The following is a 22,390-nucleotide window of genomic DNA, read 5'->3' on the forward strand; positions in this document are numbered from 1 at the left end:
TGAGCCCTGGTCCCAGTTCTGCTCCCCTGACCTTCAGGACGGGTGGCATGTGAGGCGAGGGGGTTCCCCACATGAGTGCAGGACAGGGGACAGGAGGTGGGGACCGTAGGATGGGCACAGCTGGGACTGCCTCAGACTGCCGATGGAGGGTGTGTCTCCATTGGCCAAGGGCAGGGCCAGGGCTTCCAGGAAAGGGGCTCCTGCCTCCATCCTCATCCCGCCCCCCCCCATCCTTCCACGCCCCTCCCCACCTCTGCACCTTCTTCCCGTTCCCTGCCTGCCTCCCTGGAAATGCTGCCTGCTCTCTGGAGTGACTGCGCCCCCACCCCATAACACCCTTGGGCTGCATCTTTCCCGTGTGGCCTGCAGAGGGCAGCGGTGAGCCCAGGAGGCCAGAGATTCCCTTGGGGCCTGGTCACCAGCTGCAGCCACACAGGAAAGTGCCCCCCAACCCAGAGCCTCCCACCTCCCCACCCTTCCCTCCCTGCACTTTCAATGCATGTGGCATTTTATTCTTTTTTTTTTTCTTCTTCTCCCGTTGAAGGTCTGTTCCTCTTTCCAGATGGGTCCCACCCAGGCGTATAACAGCCAATTCATGAACCAGCCCGGGCCGCGGGGGCCTGCCTCCATGGGGGGCAGCATGAACCCCGCAAGCATGGCGGCTGGCATGACACCCTCGGGGATGAGCGGCCCTCCCATGGGGATGAACCAGCCCCGGCCGCCCGGCATCAGCCCCTTTGGCACCCATGGGCAGCGGATGCCCCAGCAGACCTACCCGGGGCCCCGGCCCCAGTCCCTGCCTATTCAAAGCATAAAGAGGCCATACCCGGGAGAGGTGAGTGTGACAGCAGGCAGGTGGTGTTCATGGTGGGAGCTGGGGGCGGGGAGGGGGAGGGGGGAAACCTGGGGCTTGAAAACACAGGGACTGTGGGCAGTACTTTGGAAAGGGTACGAACTGACCTGGACAAAACCTGGACCAAAAGGCCAAGCCTAAGGACTGAGGAATCGGGCTCCAGGCTTTAAGACCAGCTCTGCCATTTCCCAGCTGAAAGTCCTTGATCAAGCCATGTCCCTTCTTGAGTCTTGGTTTTTCACCTATAAAAGATGGTGACGGTCCAGCCCACCTCCTGGGGCTGCTTGGAAGATTTGCATGAGGGGCTGTACCCAGGGCGCTTGGCCCCGGGCGGGCACGGACAGCTGCAGCTGCCGACAGGCTACTGGGTGACTTGAGTAAGGAGCGAAACCTCCTCGAGTCCACATTCCTCACATCCGCTTGAGGGCTTCTCACTTCCAAGAGCGAGAGAGGAGAGACAAAACCCTGTACATATCTAATGTCTGTGCACGTCGGAGAAGTGATTGGAAGGCAGACAGCGTGCTTCTTAGGGCTCTTCTCCATCAACTGTCAGCTGCTCTTTTGGGAGGAACATTGCCTAATTGGCTGCCCAGCCAGCTCGGCCAAGGGGGCGGTGAAGATTTAGGGAAGTAAAACCCACACCTGTCCTCTGGGAACCGAGACCTCAGCAGGAAAGAGAAGGTCTAAGCAAGAACCCATAAGGCAGTGATGCACGGTGGGGTGTATGGAATTCAGCTTGAGGTCAGAGAAGGAGGACTTCCTGGAGGGGGTGTCATAGGGCCTTCCGTGAGCAACGGGAAAACAAGTTGGCAGCAAGTGGCCTATCTGGGTAAGGATTTAGCTCAGGAGCAAAAGACACAGGGCCCCTAGAATCCTAGCCCAGCGCCCACGCTCCTCAGGGAGCCTGCCTCGATTCCTTACCTAGGCGAGGCTCCCTGCTGAGCAATTTCCCCGGCAGCTGTCTGCTTGCTGCCTGTTCTCAGACCCGCTTCCCCCTGCTTGTCTCAGAACTGTGGCCTTCAGCTCGGGCTTGCAAGTGGGTTTAGAGTCCAACCTTAAGTTCCTCGAAGGTCTCTGTGATTCCCTCAGTATTCACCCTAGCTCGGGCTTGGCCGTTGTCGGAGGCATCCTGAATCCAGTTAAGGGAGAGGTCAGGGACCTCTTCAAACACCCAGACACTCCTGGGTGGGCACGGGTGCAGGGAGGTACCAGCCAGAGAAGGACCGTGGCTGTCAAGGCCCTGGCTGTCCTTGTGCTGGGGGCTCAAGCCGCTGGCCTCTGTCTCCCACATACAGCCCCCCACATGAGCTCTGGGCCCTCTCTCGCCCCTTCTGTGCTCACACTCCAGCGTCCCTGCTGGCCGGGCTAGAGATGCATGTGCAGACCCAGACTCAGGGCTGCGGGCCCCCAAGGAGGTGATGGCAGGAAAGGAGATCGGGAAAGGAATTCCCAGTCGTTGCTCTGACATCCGTCTGTGCCTGCCCCTGTGCTGCACTGCCCAGGGCCCGCCAGAGGCCTTCATTTATGTTTACTAAATCATCCTCTTCGTAGAATGCTGATGCCTGTGACGCCGGGTAGTCACGTGGCCTGACGCTGCCTGGGAAGGCAGGCCTTCCCTCGCAGCGGCGTGCTTCTAGGACCTTTGAGCTGTTGGCACGTTGGGCCGGGGGCAGGTGCCAGACTGCCCCGTGCCACACAGGACTCCTCCTCTGCATGCTTGTGGGAAGGCCCCAGCCCCCACCTGCGTTCCTCCTCCGGTGACGTGACGGGAACCCCACTGTCATGCAGAGCGGCCACCGTGTCCCAGCAGTGTGAGTGGCAGATTCTCTGACACTGGCGTGGACACCTCCCTCCTCCGCCGCTTACCTTCAGACCCTGCTTTCATTTGTTGAGCGAGGATTTATGGAGGGTCCACTGTCTACCAGATTCCGGGACACAGCTGGGACCTCTGAGCCTGGAGGCAAGAGAGACAAGTTACTAAACCAGGAGCTTCAACAGACAAGGGAGAGGGAGCCAGCGACTCCACAGGACGTGATGGCCTGGAGTGTCTGGGCGGCAGGTGGCCCCTGAGGGTCACTTAATTTTACAGAGGGGGAAGGCAGCTACGAGGTGGACATCAGCGTGTCATGTGTCACGTTGTAGATCTCCAAGGACAGTGGTCCTGCCCCTCCCTGGAGCTGTCTTCTCTCTCAGTTGCCTGTCTTGAGAAGGGTTGTCTGGAACCTCCACAAGGCGGCTTCTCCCCACCCCTGCAACATGGCCCAGAACGGAGTGGCTGTGCGTTCTCTTCAGTGCGGGCTCTGGGGACGGTGCCTCCCAGATTCAGCCTCAGATTGCAGGGGTCAAGGGAGTCCCCTCTCTGGAAGCACATCCTGTTGTCTGCCTTCCCCCGTCACGTACCAAGTACTAAGAGAGGCACAAAGGGGGCTTTGGAATAGGGCCCCCTCACGATGGCAGGAATGAGAGGCTCTGAAAGTGCCCTCGGTTCGGGGAGCAGGGTACTTGGAGAAGACATCTTCACGGTGAGAGGGCCTCCAGCCGCACAGCCAGAACCTAGTGTCTCAGAGCGGCAAGGGCCTCAGACATCATCTGGTTCAGCCTCCTCTCTCCGGGTGGGGGAGGGGGCAGTTTGCCAGTGGAAGACAGCAAGGACAGAGGTGAGGTGGCCGTCTGGTGAGTAGCTTGGCCCCACGACACTGACACACCTTCTCCTCTCCTTTGCCGCCACAGCCCAACTATGGAAACCAGCAATATGGACCAAACAGCCAGTTCCCCACCCAGCCAGGCCAGTACCCTACCCCCAACCCCCCACGGCCGCTCACCTCTCCCAACTACCCCGGGCAAAGGATGCCTAGCCAGCCGAGCACGGGGCAGTACCCACCCCCCACGGTCAACATGGGGCAGTATTACAAGGTGAGTTCTCCCACCCCACAGGCCCCTTCCTCCCTCACCACCTCCCATCCCCACCCCCACCCGTGTCCTCTCGGCTCTGTGTTCCCCTGAGTCACCAGGGGGCAGGCAGAGACTTCCAGGATGTGTCATCTTGTCCTCAGAGCCATGTGTGCGGCGACCAAAATGTCCGTTCCTGTTCTCAGGGGCTCAGACAAGGGTTTTGTCCTCTCCTTTCACTATGTACAGCACACGGGATAATAATTTTAAAAAATGCATTTTTTTAAAGGAAAAAGCGTCCACCTAGATATATTAATATTAGTTCTAAACCTTGTTTCACTACACGCATATGGGCATCAGCCTGTTCTGAGACTGTTGCTAAGGCTGTAATTTTGAATCTGTTTCTTTCACTTGACGTGAAATCACAAGCGTGTCACTTATTGCTACAAAGTCTCCATGGTTTTTATTCTTTTAAGGATGTTTAACATTCTGCGGATACATAACCACACCCTATTTTATTCACTTTTTATTGGATATTTGGGTTGTTTCTGATTTTTCACTTTGGAAGTAACAGTATCACGGATACTTTCAGGTACATAGCTTTTTCCTCCCTCTTTTTTTTTTTTTTTTTTAATGTTTATTTATTTTGAGAAAGAGGGAGGGAACAGAAGCAGGGCACAGAGAGAAGGAGCCAGAGAATCCCAAGCAGGCTCCGCGCTATCAGCTTAGAGCCCAAACGGGGGCTTGAACTCAGGAACTGTGAGGTCATGACATGAGCCAAAATCAAGAGCCGGACGCTTAACCGACTGAGCCACCCAAATGTCCCTCGCTTTTTCCTTCTTTGGGATTATTGTAAAGTACATCTCAGGAGTGAAGCCTGCTCTAGAAACACTTTTACGTATATTTGGCGAGAATTCATGCTGACTTACATGACCACCTTCGCTGCTCCGGCTTTAACACGCTAGGTGTTTCTGGGTTTTTTTTTGTAAACTCATGCTGTATCGCTAGCTATGGACAGAGAGGGGAAATGCTGTCCCCGCGGGTGGCCTGCTCCACCCCTGTCCCGCTCTGCACCCCAGCACTGGGTGGGCCTCACCAGCATCCCCTGTATGGTACCGCTGGCCAATTTTCACATCAGGAAAGAAAGCAGGCTTCTGGTAGCTTTTCTGCCTTCCACGTTCATCACGTTGTTTATCTTGTTTTAACAGCCAGAGCAATTTAATGGACAAAACAACACCTTCTCGGGAAGCAGCTACAGTAACTACAGCCAGGGGAACGTCAATAGGGTATGTTCCGGTTTTCATCCTAGCTCTAAGCCCCGTGCACCTGTGTGTCTAAGGGGCCATGCCGTCCCCGGGCCCATGGATCAGGGTGCATTCCCGGGTCGTCAGCTCTGGGACACAGTAATGCCCAGACGGAATCCACAGGTCCAGGCAGGTGGGCCAGGGATGCATAAGGACTGGGGCCAGAAGGGTGAGGAGCTCCTGGGGTGCCAATTGCCCAGGATGCTACAGGCCCACCTCCATCTGGGGACCCCCTGAGCTGCGGGGGTTGGAGGGTATGGTCTAGAGTCATTATGTAGGCAACCAGAGACCTGGGCTTCACCCCAGCTCTCCTCTCCTCCTGAGATTGCATTAGACTAGTGCCCCCTACCCTGAGTCTATGTCCCTGTTTGTCAAGCGGGCAGGGGACGCTGCACCTGCCTAGCACTGCAGTGCCATGACCCAAGTGAAGGGTGGGAAGGCCCTTCCTAGGCCCACCTGTCTTCCAATTGAGACAGAGGCCTTAGTGCTGACCAGGATAGATGTATGTCCCGAGGGGTGGGGGAGGGCTCTCTTCCCTTGAGGGACCAGGAACCATAGTCCCAGGACTGTGGGGTGGGTGGGGTGTATGTCCACAGACATAGTCCCTCCTATCCCTGTGACCCCATAACCTATGTGTGGTTTCTCTTTCCCCCCAGCCTCCTAGGCCGGTTCCTGTGGCAAATTACCCCCACTCACCTGTTCCAGGGAACCCCACGCCCCCCATGACCCCCGGGAGCAGCATCCCCCCGTATCTGTCCCCCAGCCAAGACGTTAAACCACCCTTCCCGCCTGACATCAAGCCAAATATGAGCGCTCTGCCACCACCCCCAGGTGAGTGCCCCACCTCCTCCCTCTGTCTGGCCAGCCCCACCTCCTCCCTCTGTCTGGCCAGCCCCACCTCCTCCCTCTGTCTGGCCAGCCCCACCTCCTCCCTCTGTCTGGCCAGCCCCACCTCTTCCCTCTGTCTGGCCAGCTCCATCCAGGGCCCTGCAGTGGGCCAGGAGCCAGGGGGCTTGGAAGTTGGACTGCCTGTGGGTGCTGGGTGTGTGGCAAGGGCAGGAGGGCTTGAAAGCAGATAAGCCCCACCCAGAAGGGAAATTTGGGGTAGGGCTGTGCCGCCAACAGTCCTCATCACCTTCCTGAGCAGCTGGAGGCTGGAAGGAAAAGCAGCTCCCAGCTGCGGAGAGGGGCTGGGCGGAGAAGCCTGGCGCTTCCAGAGTGGGGAGTCGGTGGGCATAAGAGGGGAAGTAGAGCCAGGGTGAGTGGGACACAGGACTCAGGGGTGGTCAGGATAGGGTCGGGTGGACTGACAGAAGCAACAGGCTCCCTGGTGTGCACGCGGGCAAAGAGCCCAGCTTCTGTGGCCCTGTTTACACACACGCCTGTGTGGCCCCGTGAGCGTGCAGTTAAGGGTGCGTGTTGCGTGGGCGAGCGAGCTCCACCCACAGCCCTGGAGCCCATGTTTCTGTGTGCCCGTGCGGCCACAGGCACGGGGCTCATCCAGCTCCTTCCCCACCCAGCCAACCACAATGACGAGCTGCGGCTCACGTTCCCCGTGCGGGACGGCGTGGTGCTGGAGCCCTTCCGCCTGGAGCACAACCTGGCTGTCAGCAACCACGTCTTTCACCTGCGGCCCACAGTCCACCAGACGCTGATGTGGAGGTGAGTGTCATGGCGGGGGGCACAGGCTCAAGCCGGGGGAAGGAAGTCCCCGGTGGTGACCTCCCTAGCCCAGGCATTGCCGTGAACAGATCATAGCAGCATCTGCCTGCCACCTTCACCCGTTCAGCATCATTGATTGGGCCCTGCTCTCTGCAAGGTTTGGGGGATGTCACAGGCCTCAGCAGGTATGGTGGCCTAAGAGCAGGGAAGCAGCTGTCACTCACCCTGGTCCTGAGAGACTGATCGGGGACGACCTCCCAGAGGAAAAGGTGGCTAGCTCAGACCCAAAGGCCAATAAGGCAGTATTCAACGCAGAGGCCCCGAGTTGGCAAGAGGAACTTGAACATGGTTTGCTGTGGCTAGAGCGGGGACACAGAGGGATGGGGCTGGCTTGGGCGGGACCAGCAAGTCCGACAGGTTGCGAGGGGCTGGCCGCCGAGCCAGGCAGCTCTCAGACGTCCAGACACACTCGAGTACAAGGTCTGGAGGTGGCTGGCCAGGCCAGGCCCTGTGTTCTGTGCCTCCCACACGACGTCACTACCTGGATCTTGTCAGTGGGCAATGCTTGTGCCGTTGGCAGTGAGACCAGAGAAGCGGCAGAGCTGGGACTCAGACCCAGTTCTCTTGAATGCCGGGACCCACTGGTGTCTCCACCCTCGGCCCTTCCTCCTCAGGCAGGACTCACACTTGCAACCGTTAGTTGCCCAGTGAGCACCTAAAAGGCACGAGACGGGTCTGCCCTGGGCACATATGTGTGCACGCACAGCTCACTCAATGCCTTGACCACACTGAGCCGGCTGACCTGGCTGCTGCTCCCAACTGGAGTCTGATTTGGACATAATCAGTCCCCTAGCTGGTCTTGTCACATTACTGTCTGTCCGTTTCTTTCCTCTGTCTCCATCCTTGGGGCACAGGATAGAGGGGCTACGGGGAGCAGTCAGGAGGAGACCAGCAGAGCTGTGGGGTGTGGCTGGAGTGAACAGTGCAGGGGACTCTGGGCTGTGGCGGTGGGTTTGGACTGGGGATGTGGGCAGGGGGAGCATCCAAAGTGGGAGAGGAGAGCCCGGGGAGGCGAAGGCGGTGGTGCCAGCGGAGGACGCGTGGCCCTGAGGGACTCCGGCTGTGGCGAGGTGGCCAGGCGTCACCAAGGCCCCGGGCAGAGCCAGCTGAGCCTCACCGCACCCCCTCAGGTCCGACCTGGAGCTGCAGTTCAAGTGCTACCACCACGAGGACCGGCAGATGAACACCAACTGGCCGGCCTCGGTGCAGGTCAGCGTGAACGCCACGCCCCTCACCATCGAACGCGGGGACAACAAGACCTCCCACAAGCCCCTGCACCTCAAGCACGTGTGCCAGCCAGGCCGCAACACCATCCAGATCACCGTCACGGCCTGCTGCTGCGTGAGTGTGCGGGTGGGGCTGGCGTGGGGGGCTGAGTCCCCCTCTGGCCTGCAGCCTTGACTGCGGGTCTCTGTCCTCATCCCCGCGGCCACGGCAGTGGTCTTGCAGAAACACGTCTTCACAGACGTTGCCCCAGGGCTGTGGAATAACTATGTGTGTCCCCCCGATCCGTGACCTGCTCTGGATCCACATCTGAGCCACACTCCTGTCCTCCCAGAGATCCGGGCCTGGCACACAGGGCTTGCCCAGGGACCTGTGGGGAAATAGATTGCCTGCCTGTCCCGCTCTGCTGGCCTCTGTGAGGGACATACGGGAAGGAAAATGATCCTGAGAAGTCACAGGATGGGGAATGCTGTCAGAATGAGGAACCTGTAGGGGCTTGTGGGGGTGTGCAGTCCTGGAAGGCTTCCCGGAGGAGTGAAGACAGGGGTGACCCCCTCTGGCAGGAAAGGTGGAGAACACATGATATGGAGCCGTGCCAGGCAAGGTTAGGAAGTGAGGCCCACTCCAGTCCTCATGCCTGGTGTCCCATAACTCAGGCCAGGAGGTTTTCAACATCAGAGTCAGCCTAGAGCCCAGGTAACGGTCCCCCAAGTGGTGACCGTTGCCCGGGTCCCCAGGCTCACAAGTCCCAGGACACATCCTGGGCCTCAGGAGACCCTCTTCTAGAGTGGCATCACTGTGGATCATGGGCCCTTTCCTGTGCTTGGCCTCCAGGGGCCTCTGGGCACAAGTGGGCCCGGCCGTGGGGGCCTTGGGGCCTTGGGGTGGGGACTGAGTACGCTTTTCCTCGGCAGTCCCACCTCTTCGTGCTGCAGCTGGTCCACCGGCCCTCCGTGCGCTCCGTGCTGCAAGGCCTCCTCAAGAAACGCCTCCTGCCCGCGGAGCACTGTATCACGAAAAGTGAGTGCGGGGGCGCAGGGAATGAGAACCGGGACCGGCCTTTGGCTCCATGCACACACCCCGGGGCCCGAGCGTTCCTTGGCACCAGTCCCCACCGCCCCCCCAGCTCATGTCCCTCCTTCTGGAGCCGTGGGGGTGATCAGATGAGCATGGGCTGTGAGGCCTACCTCACATGGAAGAGCTGGCTCGCAGCACAGGATGTGAGGCAAATTAAAACCACACACCGTGGTGTAGACAGGCCAGGCAAGCTTCCTGGAGGAGGTGATCACCTAGAAGATCACTTCTAGGAACTGGACAAAGGGGATCTTCACCCAGGGGTGGATTCTGGACCAGCCTCCCCACCTCAACAGCTCATGTATAAACTAGAGACAGGGTCTTGGCTCAGAGTCCCCTCCTTTGGAGGAGGCACCCAGGTGATGACTGGGGGGCAGTATGCAGGGCGGTGCACTGCTGCCTCTCCGCTCGACTTGCTTCTCCACATCACCTCCTGAGCCCTCCGTCCCCGCCCGGCGCTTGTCCGTTCCCATCTCCACCCTTGTAGAAGTGAGCACGGGAGCACCTGAAGGGCTCTCCACTGACCCAGAAAATCAGTGGGAAGGGCCAGACCGTGTTTCTGTAAGTGCCGTAGAAAGTCCCCCGTGCTGGTGAAGGCGGGGTCTGTTCCGCAGAGACTGGGGAGCTGACGCGGCTGCTCCGGGGCCACATGCGTTCCACACGTCGCACGTGGGGGCTGCCGTCCCAGAGAGCTGGGTGGCCCAGGGCACCCGGCACGCCGAGCTCCCCTGTGACCAGGCCTGGGTGCGCTAGTTATTCCCAGGACCTCCCATTGTCCGGGCAGGGTGTGTTTTAGCCACACGAGGGAGTGTGATGTGTGCAGGGTGGCCCCGTCCTCCTCAGCCACCTGTGCCTCCTGCCCCACAGTCAAGCGGAATTTCAGCAGTGTGGCTGCCTCGTCAGGCAACACGACCCTCAACGGAGAGGATGGCGTGGAGCAGACAGCCATCAAGGTGTCTCTGAAGTGTCCCATCACATTCCGGCGCATCCAGCTGCCTGCTCGAGGTCACGACTGCAAGCACGTCCAGGTGAGTGGTCCTGGCAGGTGCAGCTCGAGCGGGAGCAGGATGGCTGGCATCTGGCTGGGATGGTGAGGGGCAGGCAGGGGCGGGAGGGCGGGCAGCAGGGCCTGTTTCTGGTCCCCAGAGGACTCGGCGGCCATCAGCATCCGGTTGTATTCACTCCCTCCGGCCTCCGTCCATCCTTTGAGCGAGCATCTTCTCTGCATGCTCAGGGCTAGGTTCCCAGGGGGCCCCAGAACCGATTTGGACAGTCCCAGTCCTGACAGATGTCAGAAGCCAGCTGCAAGTCCTGCACATAAGGCCACAGCTGGCCTGGAGCCCCAGGGCAGGGACACCTCTGCCTGATTGCTGCTGTGTCCTGGGGCCTGGCCCCAAGCAGGTGTTCAGGAAGTGGCCGTGGAATGAGTGACTGTCGTGGCCTGGGTTGCTCTGATAGAGCACTGTGCAAATGTGGGCAGCCTGGATGGGTGGGATTCCCTGGGTGGGGGCTGCTCAGGAAGAAGTCCCAGAAGAGGGGGAGCGGCCATTCCTGCAGAGGCTGGGGGGCCAAGCCAGGTGAAGCCTCGGCCCCTCCCTCCACACAGCAGGTCTGGAGGGCTTCATGGTAGGGCAGGAGCTTCCCTCAGGGAGAACGTTGTGGGCACCAACACGTACTGATGAACTCGACTGGAGGTGTTCTCGGAGCTGGGGCTGGGCTGACGGGGAAGCCAGGCCGTCATGGGTCAGGGTCTGTGGAGACACGCTGTTGGGTGAGCCAGGAAGCCTTCTGAGAGGACACAGGCGAGGGGCCATCGGGCACAAGGGTGGTGTCAGAAGTGAGCCATGCAGGGACTCAACGTGGCCGGCTAGCCATGTGAGCAGGGGAAAGGCCTCATGATCGCCGGCCCCCACAACCCAGCCCCCGTCTCCCCGCCCCCCGCTCCCTCCCTGCTGGGAGATCTCCACAAGGGTCCCAGAGACGATGGCACTTGCACCTACGCGTCCTCTCATCTGTCTGTCTGTCTGTCTGTCTCCCGGCCTCTGCAGTGCTTTGACCTGGAGTCGTACCTGCAGCTGAATTGTGAGAGAGGGACCTGGCGGTGTCCTGTGTGCAAGTGAGTAACACCTACCCCGGCGGGACCTTCCTCACTGGCCTCCATCTGGGCCTGCCGTCTGGGGTCTAGCCACCTCCTCCTGCCCTAGGAGCCAAACAGAGAACCCAGACACGGCAGAGGAGCTCAGCGCACAGGGGCCGCGTGCAGTCTTCTTGTGTCAAGTTGTCACAAGGCCGTGCTCTCCTGTCACTGCCTCCAGTAGTAACCCGTGGCAGAAGCAGAGTCTTTGACCTGGTGGGAAGGGGTGCGCTATGCGCTAGTCCCTAGGCTCCAAGAGCAAAGGCCAAGCCCCCTTCTCTTTTTTTCTAGTAAAACGGCTCTGCTTGAGGGCCTGGAGGTGGATCAGTACATGTGGGGCATCCTGAACGCCATCCAACAGTAAGTGGGCACCCCCCCAGCTCGGGGCACATGGAGGGGGCAGGGGAATGCCCGCCTGGATTGGAGGAGACGAGACGGGGACATTCCTGATACCCCACCCTGTCCCCAGCTGCAGACCATTCGCCAACCCAAGCTCTCACCTCTGTGACTCTACCTCAGGAACTTTTCTATCTGGGGGCGAATGAACTTTCTAGAAAGCTCAGCCAGAACAAGACAGTGCCCCGGACAGCCACTTCCTGGGCGGCAGGCCTTGGGGCCAGCTGTCCTGTGTCCAGCCACTTGCTTTTCCTCACCTCACCCTCCCCATCTCTCAAACAGGTGTAAAAATCCCTCACACCCCTGTCATATGGCAGAGCGTGGCAAGGATGGGGACAGGGGCCTAGGCAGGGACAGTTCAGTGTCTGCCTGGGCTAGAAGCCCTTGTATCCCAGGCCTGGTACCACGTGACCTCAGCTCTGCCCCATTGCTCCCCACCAGCTCCGAGTTTGAAGAGGTCACCATCGACCCCACGTGCAGCTGGCGGCCAGTCCCCATCAAGTCAGACCTGCACATTAAAGATGACCCAGATGGCATCCCCTCCAAGCGGTTCAAGACCATGAGTCCCAGCCAGATGATCATGCCCAACGTCATGGAAATGATCGCAGCCCTGGGCCCTGGCCCATCCCCCTACCCACTCCCGCCTCCACCGGGGGGCGCCAACTCCAACGATTACAGCAACCAAGGTGGGTGACATTGGATGAGGTGGGAGAGAGGAGTCCCAGCAGGGGTACAGGGTCTCTGGGCTCACGTGACAGGTGCAGGGGGATTGTGGTGTGAAGAGGTAGAGGCAACATACACCCCAAAACACAACCCATGTCACTGGACTTGGGGGTATGGTGGCCCATTCAACGCCATCGTGTCTCCTTTACCACCTGGTTCCGTCCAGCCCTATGGGTCAGCACCCTGCTGAGAAGTGGGCTCTGCCTCCTGGAGCTCCAGGGGACAGCTCCTTGCCTTCTTTGGAACCTGCTTTGCTGGGGGCACTAACAGAACACTCCCACTTGGAGTTCTTGGCCCTTCCCCCAGCCCTTCCGTGTTTCTCTGTGAGATCTGTATTGTCCCGGTCCCTGAAATGCTCCCATCCTTCCAGGCACAGAGTTCCAGGGGTCTCTGGCCACCAAATTCACCATCCCTGCCCTCTCACTCTCCCTGCTGTCCAGACCAAGCTATGCTGTACTGCCCTGGGTTCCTAGAAAGTACCCAGCCCCCTTAAACACTGGCAATGGCAGCTCCCTGCAGGATCCAGTCTCCTGGATGATTAGAGGCCCGGAGAGGTTAACCCACATAGCAGGATCCCACAGCCTTCCAGTATGCTGGTCCTCTGATCCTTCTCCATGGCCATGTTGGGGAAGGAGCAAGGGCCAGGGAAGCCAGACAGCTGGCTTCTAATGGTGTCACCTCGAGGCTGGTGCAGCTCTCTTTGTGGACTTGAAATTGTGATCTCCCACTCTGGGCTGCGGTCTTCCCACTGAAGGGGTGCAGCCACGTGGGGGGCAGTGAGGAAACAGGTCTTGGGGTCTAGCGCAGCAGATCCTGAGGAAGGCTCAGACTGGGGCATCATCTTCCCCTGCCCACAGGAGCCGGGCCTACCTCTTGCTCACACTCTGTTCCTGCTCGTAACTGTAAAACAGCTCAAGTCCTGGGGTGCTGAGGCCCACCAGAGGAGGCTGTATTGCTGCTCCGTCTAAGGCCACAGGAGCCAGGACAGGAGTCACATCTTAACTTACATACTCCGTGTCCCCCCACTCCCCCCGCCCCGTGGCTGCCTTCCCTCTGGGTGACACTGCCCCGGTGCCATCTTGTTTTCTCCCCAGGCAACAACTACCAGGGCCATGGCAACTTTGACTTCCCCCACGGAAACCCTGGCGGGACGTCCATGAACGACTTCATGCACGGGCCGCCCCAGCTCTCCCACCCCCCGGACATGCCCAACAACATGGCCGCCCTCGAGAAACCCCTCAGTCACCCCATGCAGGAAACTGTGAGTACCTCTTCATCCTCCTGACCTCCCTACCTCCCCCTTCACCCCCGTCCTCTGCGTGGGGCGGCTGGGAGCAGAGGGCTCCCCCAAGGACCTTTCTGATGTTTGCCTAGCTCCCTCCCAGGCAAAGGGGAAGACTGCCAATTGGGTCTGGGGGCTCAGAAGGAAGTGAGAGGCCTGACCGAGGCTGAGTCGGTGTCCTTGGACTTGGCCAAGGACGTTGGTTTCACCTAGGACGTTGGATTCTCAGATGGGGGAAGCTGCAGGCTCCTGTCTGCACACACACTGCACGTACACACGCCCACCTCCCACACATGCCCACCACACCCCCACACACACCACTGCCACCAGCCTCTCTCCCTGACACGCACACTCAGATGCTGACCTACGGTAGCCCCAGCTATCTGGAATTTTGTCTCACGCCTAGGCACCTGCTCCCCAGGGGTCTGAGTCTTCTGCATATCGCCACCGCCTGCTCAGCCTCAGAATATTCACGCCCCGTCCCGTGTCACCTGTTAACACACCCAACAGTGGTAAGAGGCCTGGCCACCCCAGGTCCTCTTCCAGTGAGTACTGCGTGGCTCTGTTTGACTTAGAACACATTTCCTGAGCCTTTGCTCCGGGCCAGGTTTTGTACCTGGTGTGAGCAAGACAGACACAGGCCTTGTGCCCACGGAGCGAAGGTTCTGGCAGTGCTCGGATGGAGACAGCACGGTTGGGGTGTTTGGGGAAACCGGGGCCTGAGGGCTGAAGTCAGGCCTCAGTCGTTCTGTCTGTCCCTGGTCTCTCCCCTCAGGAGGAGGGGCAGTCGTAGAGGGCCCGGCAGTGGGGTTGGGCGGGCCTGCACCGGAAAGCCAGGCTGCAGGCCCCCCATCTTCCCCCATGTGGCCTGGGAGGAAGGGCCTTGGGATCGCACTGTGATCCACACGGGGTTGGCTCTGCCAGAAGCTGTCCCGTCCCGAGCCACCCGATTCTCAGCAAGAGTGGCTGTTAACCGGAAGGCTTCTGGGAGAGGGACACTGCAGCATCTTTCCTATGGAACTCCAGAATGCCAAGTCAGACATAGCTGCTGTCACGGGGCTTCAGCCACATTTTCGCAAGTTCCTTTCTGCCTCATGGAGCTTCTGACTTCTGGGGGCCTCTCTCCCAGCTCCCCCCGTTTCCTCAGCAGTCCATGCCCAGGAGTCACCCAGATCACACCCCATACACGCTCACCTGTCACACACAGAGGTCCCAGCACTGGACAATGGCAGCAGGATGTCGCTTACTTTCTGAGCCCTGCCACCTGGGGTCTTTTCAGAGGGCCCTAAGCCTGTGAGTTGACTTCACAGCCTGCCCCCCCCCCCACCACCCCCGCCGCCCAGGGGTGCTCCCTAGATATGCACCGTCCTTCCCTATTTCTGGGCTTTTGCTAGACGGCGACCCAGAAGTACAGCTGCGAAGAGGGATAGTACAGTCACGGATAAACTGCCCCGCGCCAGGGCAGCCTGGCCCTGGCTGAGCACCAGCTGGATGCCCACGTGCGCGGACACTGGCAGAGAGGCTCCCGTCAGGTGCTGGGTCACTGAAGGACTCTTCCTTGCAGGAGAGGTGACAGGTGTATCAGCAGGTCTCAGAGCATCCCTCTGGGCCTGAGGGGGACAGCCGTTGTCAGCAGATCTAGAGACTGTCTGCCTGGGCTGGGCTGGGCTGCTCCAGGAGTGTGGAGCCACTCCCTGCCCCCCAGAATGGGCACTGTGGGGCACCCACGGTCATGGGTGGGAGTCACAAGCTGGCCTCTTACTGACAGTCATGGTGGCCATCCTTCCAGCCTCTCCTGGTCCTTCCCGCCTCGTGTGCATCCCCCCCCCCACACACCGTCCCACAGTCGTACAGTCGGTCCCGGGATGGAAGGGGCCCTGTGCTGCCTGGGGCTGGCTGGACTGAGCAGAGGCTCCCAGCAAGGCCTGGGAGCAGCTTTAGGAGAAACAGGAAGAGGTACTAGGGTCTGGAGATCAGGCTGCTGTTTCGAAACCCACGAAGGAAAAACGAAATGTGTGCATGGCCTGGAAGATGGGGTGGGTAGGAAGGTATAAAAAGACCAAGGAGACATTTGCTCACCGGCAGCCTGGCGGGTCAGACTCCCCTTGGCTAGCATCGTGTGAGTGCGGTTGGAGGACCTGTCGGGGCACTGGCCATGGGCTGAGAGTGTGGACTTGTGCTTCAAGATCTGAGCTCTGAAGGGAGGCTACTTGGGATAGCACCCAGACCAGCAGGGAAGTTTCGATGTCATACACCATAAGGCCCCCTGCCCGGCCACAGCCCTGGTGTTTCAGTCCACGTGCACACAGGAGAGCACGGGCCTCTAGTGGATCTGTTAGAGAAGCACTTCCTGCCTCACCGGGGCACCCCCTCTGTGAGCCCTAGCGCCCAGCGAGGCACAGAGGTGCCTGCCTTCCTCGGCACCCAGGGACGCGGCCTACCGCTGCCTAGGTGGGTGGCCAACAGGAAGGGTCCGGCAATGCGGAGAAGCCCTGCTCTGCCCCTTTGACTCGGGGCTCAATTCTGCCCTACCCTGGGCAGCGGGCAGGGCTGGTCCCAAGGGGCCAGCCGCTGCCACCTCGGGCCCTTGGAAGGTGCCTCTGTGTCCAGCATCGCCCCCCCTCCCCCCCGGCCAGGGCCCGTTGTGGGACGCAGACCCCTTCCTGAGCTGCACGCCTGCCCATGCTGTCTGTCCGTGTCTGCTGTCCGCTGCCCCTGGCCCTCGGGGGGCAGCGGGCAGGGGTGGGGGGAAGGGGTGTGCCGTACCACGCTGCCAGCGTCACCCTCCCCGCCTCCCCACTCCTTGGAAACATGCCCATTTGCTTCTCCATTCTGCCCTTCCTGTTCATTGTGGTGATGGTGTCCGGGCTACAGAGGCAGAGGGGCTTGCGGGGGGGCCTGGACCATGCTCTCCGTGTCTGCTTGTCCCAGAGCTCCGGGCCACCTCCCTCCCGGCCCCCACCTGGCCTCACAGGCCCCGGCCCCGCCTCCCTCTCCACAGCCTCCCTGACTGGCGGCCTCGGGGGAGGACTTTTTTTGTTTGTTTCTCTGCGAAACGACAACAACAACAAAAAGCATTGAGCTTTGTAAGGGGGTGGCTTTGTTTTGGGGGTTTGTTATTTTCCTGGTCTTGTTTGGTTTTCATTTCTCCAGGCATCTCGTTGCTGTACCTCGTCACCTCACATTTCTTTTCTCCTGCTCTCTCCTCCTCCACAGATGCCACACGCTGGCAGTTCTGACCAGCCCCATCCCTCCATACAACAAGGTTTGCACGTCCCACACCCCAGCAGCCAGTCAGGGCCTCCATTACATCACAGTGGGGCTCCTCCTCCTCCTTCCCAGCCTCCCCGGCAACCGCCACAGGCCGCTCCCAGCAACCATCCACACAGCGACCTGACCTTTAACCCCTCCTCAGCCTTAGAGGGTCAGGCCGGAGCACAGGGAGCATCCGACATGCCGGAGCCTTCGCTGGATGTAAGTTGGGGTCACCACCGGCCTGGGGCTAGGCCTGGCGCTGGGACCTGCCCGAGAGCAGGGGTGGGTGTCGAGGGCTCAAGGCCCAGGGTGGAGGAGGTGCAGCTATGAGGGGGTGGGTGGGTGGTGGGTGGGCCTAGCCAGCCTGCCTCCCCTGGCTCCAGAACCAGGAAACCCCACAGTGGGGAAGCCTCACCAAGGGTCCCAGCATCCCTCCCCCGCCCCCTTCCCCACCTTGCCGGCACCTGCCCTTCGGTCCCCTCGGCCACAGTCCTGCAGCCCCTCCCTGCCCCACCCCACCTTCCCCCACAGGCCCTCACAGAGTCCCTCTGGGCCAGGGTCCTGGAGGAAGCACAGGAAGGCCCCCTGCCCTTCTTCCTTCCCACCCCCTCCCCGCTCCCACCCCCACATCAAGCTTGCCATCTCAGTGTTCGCCACACTCTCTGGCCTGAGGCAGGGGAAGGGCTGGAGTGACAGGGTCCCTCTGTCTGTCTCGCTGGTATGTGTCTGTGTCCAGTTTCCTGTCCGTGTGTTGTCCACGCCCTGTGTTGCCGCTTTGCTCCATCGCTCACTCAGAGAGGCCCCGGTGAGGGGTGACAGTAGGACCAGCCTCGGGTCGTGCCAGGACTACTGGGGCAGAAGTGGGTGGCTGAGATTCAGGGGTCTCCCACCTTGAGGCCCGACCGGTCTGGAAAGCGGGATGGGAGGAGCCCTCGAGTGATGGGGGCCGGGTAGCCGGCTAGGGTGGGCCGGGAAGGAACAGGTGGCACTTGCCCCTCCCATCCCACGCCCCCTAGGCTCTAGATTCCCAGAGAGGAGGCCTGCTCTGCCCTCTCCACGCCTCAGCCCCACTGTGGTCGCCCTCGGCCCTGGCAGGCAGCGGCCGTCTTTATGGTGAATGGGGTTTCCTCGGCTGTGCGGCCATCTAGGGTTCTCCCCCAGCTCTCCTCCCCAGACCCGTCCAGTGAGGGTGCTCTTAGGTTCGTGAGGTTCCCCGGTGTGACAAAAGGAGTCCGAGGACCTCACAGTAGAGGGTAGGGAGAGTCTGCAGCCACAGCCCAGGGGCCGCAGGGAAGGATGGTTCCGTGCCGCCCTCTGGTCATAGGCTCACCAGGGAGCAGTGAGCTCCTGGGGGGAGGTCCAGGGTGCCGAGAGCTACAGGGACCACCGGCCTTACGTGCAAAGTCATGTGGTTTCTACTGGGAGGCCTTCGTGACCCAGGCTTCCTCTTGGCAGGGTCTTGGGGCCAGAGGAAGCCCGGAATCAAGAGAAAGCCCCCTGACCTGCCACGAGCCTTCCCGGCTGGCGGGCCGAGGGCCTGTCTCCCCCACTCTGGAAATAAGCGCGGGTGTGCCCCAGGCTAGCCCAGTGGCCTGGGCGCGTTTGAGGCCAGCCAGCACGGTTAGTGTCCCCTGTCCCGCCAGGACCCCGGGAGGCAGGTAGAGAAGCACGCACCCCGGCAGTCCCTGGGGGCACCCCTGCAGTCCTCACCCTGGGCCAGCCCAGCCCCTCAGCTGACACCTCATCTGGGCTTCTGTACTTCTTTTCCAGCTCCTTCCAGAACTCACAAATCCCGATGAGCTCCTCTCGTACCTGGATCCCCCCGACCTGCCGAGCAATAGTAACGATGACCTCCTGTCTCTCTTTGAGAACAACTGAAGCCCACCCCTCCACTGGGGCCATCCCCCCCCACTCTGCCTCCTTCCCCGTCTGTCCCACACACACTTTACCACTGGGAGCCCATGCCCTCAGACCGCCCCTGCTGCGGCCTTCTCAGAGCGGAGGGGCGGGAGGGTGCACTGTGAAGGCTGTGTGGGTCTGGTGCCCGTGCCCAGAGCAGGCCCTGAAGATGAGCCTCGAGGTGGGGAACCGGCCCGGCGAGAGGGCACACGCTGACAAAGCCTTCCTGGTCCCTCTGTGTGTGCTGATTCCAAACGACCCTCCAGTGCCCCCCGAGGTTCTTCCGGTTTCTAAACTGTAACCCTGCCTCCCTGCTTCCTGGCCCAGAGCCTCCTTCAAGTGACTGAGCCTGAGAGAAGGCGCCCCGAGACCCAGGCAGGCCCCGAGCCTTGGAGGAGCAGTGACGGTTGGCGGCAGTGAGAATGGCCCACCCACCACCACCACCACCACCACCACCACCACCACAGAAAAGCACAAACCTCTGGGAAAGAGAACTCTCTCAGGGGCCAAGGTCATCGCTTTGACCCCTGACCTCTAAGCCAAGATACCCTGTAAACACTCTCTCTCAGAAAGCAGAGAAAAAAAGGACAAGATTCTGTGTTCGAGAGAGGGTGTGCCATTCCTGCTTGGGGACCGGTGGGAAAGGGGGTCAGGGCCTCCTCAGAGCCAGGACAGTGCAGCTGGCCCCATGACCTCTGGACTCAGTCCGGGGCCCGGCCTCGGGGAGCAGAGGGAGAGAGTCCCCAGCCAAGATTACTGTGCCCTTAGTTGGGGGGCAGGGGGATGCCGCCAGCCGGAGTCCGATAGGAACGGCAACTTACAACTTTGCTCCGAGCCACTCCCTGTTTTTCAATGACGATTAATTAAGCTACGGAGTCATCTGAGAAAGGGGACGGTAGACTTGGACGGCAAGCAACCCATTTCTCTCCACGCGTCCTGTTTCCTCCCTCCTGCCCCCACCCACGTCTCCCAGACTGTGACGGGGGACACCTGCTTCCCTCTGTCCCACTTCTGCTGTGTCCGCCCCGACAGCCGGGTGGGCCGGTGGAGGGGCGGGGGAGGCTCAGGCGCCTGTGCGGGCATGGCGCAGGCACCTCTCCGGCCCCCCCGTCCCGGCTGTCCCTGTGCTCAAGGCTGCCCCAGCTGCACCCCAGTCCGTCACCACACGTGCCGGGATGTGCCCGCCAGCGTCACGTGGTGTCTCTGTGCCGCACTTGGCTGCCGGCCTCTCCTTCCCTCTGTGTCCCCCTGCCCTGCAAAGCTGCCCACACTCCTGCTCGCCGGAGCAGAAGCAGCCTCTGGTCTTTCCCTCCACTGCCTCGCTCCATCCGGCTTACTGCTCTCGGAGTCTCCCGGGTAGCTTGTGGGGCGTCCGTTTCGTCTGGGGGTCCTCTGTCCCCCTAAGCCGCATGGCCTGTGATGCTGCTGGGCCGTCACTTGGGTCACGTCTGTGAATTCGTTGCGCCCCTCCCTGCTGCTGCCTGGGGTCTCCTGCTTCCCGTCCACTGTCCGTGTTCTCGAGCTCCGTCTCCCCCTGTGGCGGGTGGTCCCCAGCACTCCTCTGGATTTGACCGGAACGGTGGCCCCAGCTGTTGATTTCCAGTCACTGTACCAGACAGCCGGCACAAGGTTTTCTGTAGGAAAGCTGCCATTGTCCCCGCCCCCTTTTCCTTTGTCCCGTTGTCGAGGTTTTTTCAAACAGCGTGGTGTTCAGTATGCAAATCAATTATTTTGAGAATTGCTTTTGTAAATATCTTTGTGAATATTTTAGTATTGTCTTTGATAATATTCAACATTTTCATGACCTGGTTATAGCCTTTGCTGGTGTTTTTAAAAGACCTTGACTCAACAACAAGACCGAGTCCTTTTTTTTAAAAAACGACAAACAAAAACAAAAAAGCAACCAGGGCTATTTGTACAGATGAAGGGACAAAGTACGTGGGTGGCTGTGCCGTGAGTTCGAGCAGGCCGCCCACTGTTCAGAGCCATCCCCAGTCAGCTGGTGGGGACGAGACGATGCCAGGTAGCACGCGGCCGTCCTTGCCCAGTGGCCGATAGCCCTGGCAGGTGGCCACGCTCCTGTGTTCGGCCACCTGGGAATGTTCTGCCCCAGACAGACTTACAAATGCCTTCCTTAGAAGTTCCTGTTTCCTGCTGTGGCTACTTTTTTCCCAGAAAGGCCTGGGGTCCATTCTGGTTCTTATCGGGTGTCCCTGCTCTGCTCACCAACCTACCCACAGCTTTCTAGTACAGAGGGTCGATCTGCTCCCCACAGCCCGGGCTCTGGGCACCTCCCTCAACCACCTCTGAGGAAGCCAGGGCTCGGCACCCGAGGCAGGTTTCCTGGGGCCCCTCCCAAGCGAACCTCCACCAGCAAGTTGGACAAAGAGCTTTCCCGAACCGTGGTGCCTGAAGCCCGTGCTCTGGGAACGTCCTCTCCCGGAGTGATTTTGGAGCCAGGCCAGGGGGGTGAGGGAGGCAGAAAGGTGCCCGGGGCTGGAGAGAGCCCCGGTTGGTGACAGATTCGGGTGACGACAGCCTCCCCAAGCAAGGGCGCTTCTGAACTCCGGGGGGGGGGGGGGGGGATGCTTCCCTCATCCTTTTGGACGACTACTTGGAGCCATAAGTAACCTCAGCAAAAACGAGGCCTCAGCAAGCCACTTCTCTGTGACAAGCATCCACCCAGGCCGTAGACACGTTTCTGCTGCCACTCCACAAGACGGACAGGGCGCCAGCGGGCAGGCGGGAAGGCCCCAGTACAGGCAATCACCCCATCTCCTTGGTTCGAAGCTTTACCCGTGTATCATGTTCCCTGTAGCCCTTTTATTTTTGAAGACACTTCTAATCCTTCCTCCCTAATGAAAGCCCTAACCACCACCCCCCCCCACACACCCCCACCCCAGAGAGCTACACGTCTGCTCCCTCGACCTGACCATCTAGACAGGATGACGTCAGCAGCAGCGACTCAAGGGACGTGTGTACATATGTAAATGAGAAATAGAGACACGTTAACAGATGCATTCATTTCCCTTGGAATGTGTATTGTTTTTATTTTACGGAACAAAACGAAACAAACAAACAAACAAAAAAAAGGCTTGAAACTCCATCTTAACGTGAAAAAAAACTAGATCCTGTTAGCGTTTGTGAGGTCTCTCTCCACCTTCGTCTTATGTAATATACTCTGCCCCTGTGTGGAAAGGCATTTTTGTTCTGTTTTGTTTTTTATTTTACCTCCATGTACTATTTAGCTTCCGGTGTACTGGTCCTGCCCCCTGTGTATTTTTAGGGTGCTATGGAAATAATGAAAAGAAATGGGGATTTCAGACGAAAATTGTAACCAAATTCATACTTTGTATAATTTTTGATATCATGATTGCAGGTGATTCACATGTCCACACATAAACACACCCACAGCGCAGCCTGAAGTAACCCCCACAGAAATTGTCATCGTCTTTGTACATCTCTGTACAATGCAACCATTTCAAACTTTAAACTGGTCAGAAACCTAATTGTGATTTCTAGTCTTGCAAAGCTGTATGTAGTTAGATGATGTGACAACCTCTAATATTTATCTAATAAATATGTATTCAGATGAAACCTGTATATTAGGTGTTCATGTGGTTATTTTGTATTTA

General features: G+C 59.6%; 1 protein-coding gene across 6 annotated transcripts in view; it reads left to right on the forward strand.

The window, feature by feature from the left end:
- The window catches only part of ZMIZ1 (zinc finger MIZ-type containing 1), a 233,868-nt gene extending 211,510 nt beyond the window's left edge, over positions 1–22,358 (forward strand). For 4 of the 6 annotated variants that reach the window (XM_047824470.1, XM_047824472.1, XM_047824473.1 and 1 more), the window contains 14 exons: positions 545–835; positions 3,584–3,766; positions 4,951–5,028; positions 5,703–5,877; positions 6,567–6,708; positions 7,899–8,109; positions 8,907–9,012; positions 9,934–10,094; positions 11,115–11,182; positions 11,492–11,560; positions 12,038–12,282; positions 13,414–13,580; positions 16,818–17,075; positions 18,627–22,358. In XM_047824470.1, the coding sequence (XP_047680426.1) occupies positions 545–835; positions 3,584–3,766; positions 4,951–5,028; positions 5,703–5,877; positions 6,567–6,708; positions 7,899–8,109; positions 8,907–9,012; positions 9,934–10,094; positions 11,115–11,182; positions 11,492–11,560; positions 12,038–12,282; positions 13,414–13,580; positions 16,818–17,075; positions 18,627–18,734 (2,262 nt within the window). In that variant the 3' untranslated portion in view covers positions 18,735–22,358. The remainder of the gene's footprint in view (positions 1–544; positions 836–3,583; positions 3,767–4,950; positions 5,029–5,702; positions 5,878–6,566; positions 6,709–7,898; positions 8,110–8,906; positions 9,013–9,933; positions 10,095–11,114; positions 11,183–11,491; positions 11,561–12,037; positions 12,283–13,413; positions 13,581–16,817; positions 17,076–18,626) is intronic. The other 2 variants (XM_047824474.1, XM_047824475.1) reach the window with 2 other exon arrangements.
- Positions 22,359–22,390: the final 32 nt, after the last annotated feature.

Source organism: Prionailurus viverrinus, chromosome D2 (assembly GCF_022837055.1).
Source record: "Prionailurus viverrinus isolate Anna chromosome D2, UM_Priviv_1.0, whole genome shotgun sequence".
Classification (NCBI taxonomy): domain Eukaryota; kingdom Metazoa; phylum Chordata; class Mammalia; order Carnivora; family Felidae; genus Prionailurus; species Prionailurus viverrinus.